Source organism: Etheostoma spectabile, chromosome 17 (genome assembly GCF_008692095.1).
Source record: "Etheostoma spectabile isolate EspeVRDwgs_2016 chromosome 17, UIUC_Espe_1.0, whole genome shotgun sequence".
NCBI classification, from domain to species: domain Eukaryota; kingdom Metazoa; phylum Chordata; class Actinopteri; order Perciformes; family Percidae; genus Etheostoma; species Etheostoma spectabile.
The window spans coordinates 12,916,321-12,920,324 of record NC_045749.1 but is presented as its reverse complement, the minus strand read 5'-3'; the positions used below and the strand labels follow the sequence as shown (position 1 = coordinate 12,920,324).

The 4,004-nt window shown below is 40.7% G+C and overlaps 1 protein-coding gene across 1 annotated transcript in view; it reads left to right on the top strand.

Annotated features, from left to right (window-relative positions):
- Positions 1-4,004, top strand: part of cnnm1 (cyclin and CBS domain divalent metal cation transport mediator 1) — a 13,391-nt gene that overhangs the window by 8,745 nt on the left and 642 nt on the right. Inside the window, exons 6-10 of the mRNA XM_032541212.1 lie at positions 254-399; positions 881-1,124; positions 2,020-2,124; positions 2,595-2,696; positions 3,080-4,004. The exon at positions 3,080-4,004 is cut by the window's right edge and continues 642 nt beyond it. Of these exons, the coding sequence (XP_032397103.1) occupies positions 254-399; positions 881-1,124; positions 2,020-2,124; positions 2,595-2,696; positions 3,080-3,159 (677 nt within the window). The 3' untranslated portion in view covers positions 3,160-4,004. The remainder of the gene's footprint in view (positions 1-253; positions 400-880; positions 1,125-2,019; positions 2,125-2,594; positions 2,697-3,079) is intronic.

Here is a 4,004-nt window from a genome sequence, read left to right as displayed (position 1 = left end):
AGTGCATGCAACTAATGTCAGACTAAATTCCAGCAAGTACAAATTAATTAGGATTACTAAAAACGTGGTGAACATGAAAACTGCAAAAATAAAATAAATATAATAAATAAATACAATTAAATTATTTTGAATCTTGAATATACAGTATATTGATAGATTTGGGGGTGTTAACTGTTTTTGTCCTTTTCTGAGTTTTTAACCAAATAGCAATGATGTGTGTATGAAACGTTCTTCCCTTTTTTGTTCTGTTCAGGTCCAAGGTATAGTTCTCGGGGCAGTGGTCTGAACCAATCAGATTCATTACTGAGTGGAGGCAGTGTGGGTCAGCTCACTACAGGAGGAGGGGTCTACTTGCCAGACTACTCAGTCCGACAGCTTATAGACCTGCAGATAATTAAGGTTACAAACATGAAACACTTAACACACAACACAGAAACTATAAAAAATAAACATATATTGATTGTATAATTTCTTGCACAGTAAAGCTAAAATAAATTGGGAGCACAAGAAAGCAACTGCACTTTAAAACTCCCTCCATTTAATCTTCTACATACCTTCCTCTGCTGCAGCGTTTGCCTTTGATATGTCCTAATCCCTGATTCTGACTGAAAACAGACATCCTGTCTCTCATTCTCCTCTCCATACACCCTCTTTCCTTTAATCACTGGGGATAATTGAGGTCTATTTCAACCATGAATATTTGAGCCTTATATGATAAATGTTCCCTCTCGCTTCACCTCTCCTTCCCCTGTCTTCAATACAGTCCTTGTTTCCTCCTCTCCACATGCACTGAGGTAGATAGGTAGCTAGGTAGGTAGGTAGATAAAGGCAGCCATGCATGCACACACAGATCTAATACTTGCTTTCTGTGTCCCAACAGATCACCAGGAACCACTACCAGAACGCTCTAATGGCCACCAGGATGGACAGCTCCCCCCAGACACCAGACCCAGTGGACCCTGATGCTAAAGGGCGGCCTGCAGTCCCAGAGGCCCGCTCACACAGCATCGCCCTCCCCCTCACACACACACACACTCGACTGGGGCTGGCACGCCTTGCACATCTCCATCCCCACGGTGGCCTTCGCAACACCTCCCAGCTCAATGAAAGAAACCGTATTGTTCGTAAGTTTGTTAGTTTGGACCTCCCGTGTCCTTTAGATGTCCACATCTATGTCCTACCTCACATCACCATCTCTCCTCCATTCCCTCTCAAATACATTTTATTTTTAACATTTCCCTTGCTCACTAGCAGGATTTTGCTTTTGGACTCACTGGTAGTCTCTACAGATAAGAGCAATGCCAAAGCTCTGAAATGTAAATGACGAACTAACTCCATAAGGCTCACTATGAATTTTAGGATTCATAAGAGTGGTTGACGGTGCTTTTGAAAAGGAAGAAAGAGGAGATTCAAAGGATTAAACACAATGTTTGGAGTGCTTTGTGGGATAAGGGCCAGAAAGCTGCCTGACAGGAGCAATACATGATTAATGTAATCTGATACTCGGACTGGTCAGGGCAGTTAACCTAAAGTTGTTGTTTTTTTGTCTATAATATCAGTAAATAATGAATCCTATGAAAAAAAAACAATCTGTTCTGGTTTCAAGGCTTAAAGGATTTCCCACATACCATCTGTCTAACGCTTTGTGCAACACGCCACCCAGTTTGTGTGTGTTTGTGTCATTAAAAAAGAAATCACTGGACAGATGGTTCTGCTGGTTATCAATAAAACAGTATAATCCAGTTATATACCACCAGGTTTTATGTTAAATCACAACAAAAAAAATCACAGGTAAACTCTACTCCACTGGTTGTAGCTCATCTTTAGCTGGGATTTAAACCTCAAACTTTTAACTGACCGTCATGTTTAACTACTTACTGGACCCTAAAAAAACCACTGACTGATTACTAGCCAGTTCTCTACCTCCCTCTGCAGGCTGAGCTCCAACCAGCTGCTGTTTTGTGGTTACTTGCAGTTGGACTAAGTCTTGTTCTGACTGTTCTAATTCTCTCTTCACAGGCAGCAAATCTGATGGGCAGAGGAGTCCGAATGATACCGTGTTCCTCCGCATGGATGATATTCCCTACATCCACGAGGACCGGCCGGAAAATTATGAAGACAATGGTGAGCGTTGCTACATGCATCTGTGTCAGGCTGTGCAGTTAAATTACATCAAAGAATTATGAAACATTAATGGAAGAAGAAAAAATAACATTCTTCCTCCTACAAATGGACAGTTTAGTCCACATGAGTAAACCGTTTTAGGTCATGGTAGCTTTATTAAAATGTAATATCAATGGATGTTGTTGTGTAACACGTTACTGAGTCACTGAGTTTATGACTCTTCTCTATTTTTTCTACTGTCACACTTCATTTTAGAATGTGATATATTTAATTTGGTTTCATTACAAAACACATCGTTCCTCACCAGAGGATACGGTTGTGGTTTTCTTCTTCCAATCCCATTCTGCTCACTCTCACTTTTCCTAATGACGCTTTTAAAGTAACTGATTTTATCTTGTAGGCTGTATACAGAACATATGACTGTAGGTCTGGGGGTTATTCATTGTTATTCATTCATTCATTTATTTCAGACGTGCCTGCAGAGTCTCACCCCTCCACCTCTCCTCTCATCAGCTCTCTGTCTCTGTCCAGCTCCGAGGAGAACATTGGGAAGAAGCTATTGCGTAAATTGAGTGAGTAAACCATTCGTCGCAAACATGTGATGCAACAGGACGCACAAACTGTCAGACATGCCCAAACTTCTTTGTCAGACATAGCCGTGTCAGTTGTATCTTAGCAACAGTTTGTGTCCTTCGCTGCAACCTACTCCTTTTCAGCAGAGCAGATTCTCCAGATGCAACTGTCGGCTCAGATACGATGTGACTCATTTACTTTAATTTACACGTTTGATGCAGCAGCTGGGTTGCTTGGTGCTGCTGACGTTATTTCACTTAATGGCGAGTGTGAGGTAATTTAAAAACAATCACAGCAAAGCAAGATACAAAAAACTGATGCAGCTACAGTTCAAGGCAGGTGTTTTAGCCCATAATGACCTGCATTTCTCCTCTGTTTTTAGGTAACAAGAGAAGGAAAAAGTCTCGGGATGGAGAAAAGTGTTTGGAGGAAGGTTCAGAGCAACAAACAGTGACGAGCTAGAGCAGTGACACTGAGGAAAAGGGATGAAGCTTCCTCTCATTCGTTGGTTTTCTTTACTAAACAACCAATCCCTTCATAGACTCCTTCCATGCTCTGACACAACTCTCACAGGAGACTGAGCCATCTCATCTCGTGATGTAGCCACCAGTTACACTCAGGTCCCAACTGGCAAGATCTGTCCCCCCTCTGCCTGACTCTGATTGCTGACTATAAGCAGTACAGATCTGAAAAAAAGTATTGGACAAATCTAAACAACATATTGGATTTATCCAGCCTTACACTGAATGGAGGTTTTTATCAAGTTTTATAGTAAATGTAGAAAATCTTGTCAGGTTATCTTTTGTTGGTAGCTTTATCCATAACTTTAACATTGATCTCATTTAAGCCAATCTGGACTCTACAAGAGCTCTCAATCTGGAGCCCAACAAGGTTCCTAAGTAACATATGAGCCAGCGTTGACCTTTTTATTTTATCAAACAATCTTTTACTTATTTATTTGTTATTATTATGAGACAGTTCCCATATACTGAAGATGTTGTTTGCACAGGGAACTGTCCTAATGTTGCCATAAGGGGGCCACCTACTGCCAACAGAAAAGAAGCCACGAGACAAGAGCACAATTTTTACGCCAGATTAAATGAACACAATTTTGAAAAAGCCATAAATGAATTCTCAGCTTATTGTATACACTGACCTCTTGGCAAGTTTAGAGGGGAATGCGCAATTTTGAAAATACCAATGCTTGAAATAACACAATTTCTTACCGGATTTTTACATAGAAGTACCAAAAGTAATTTGAACATAGCAATTGAAGTCATTTTACAAACTGTAATAGTCTACCCCCC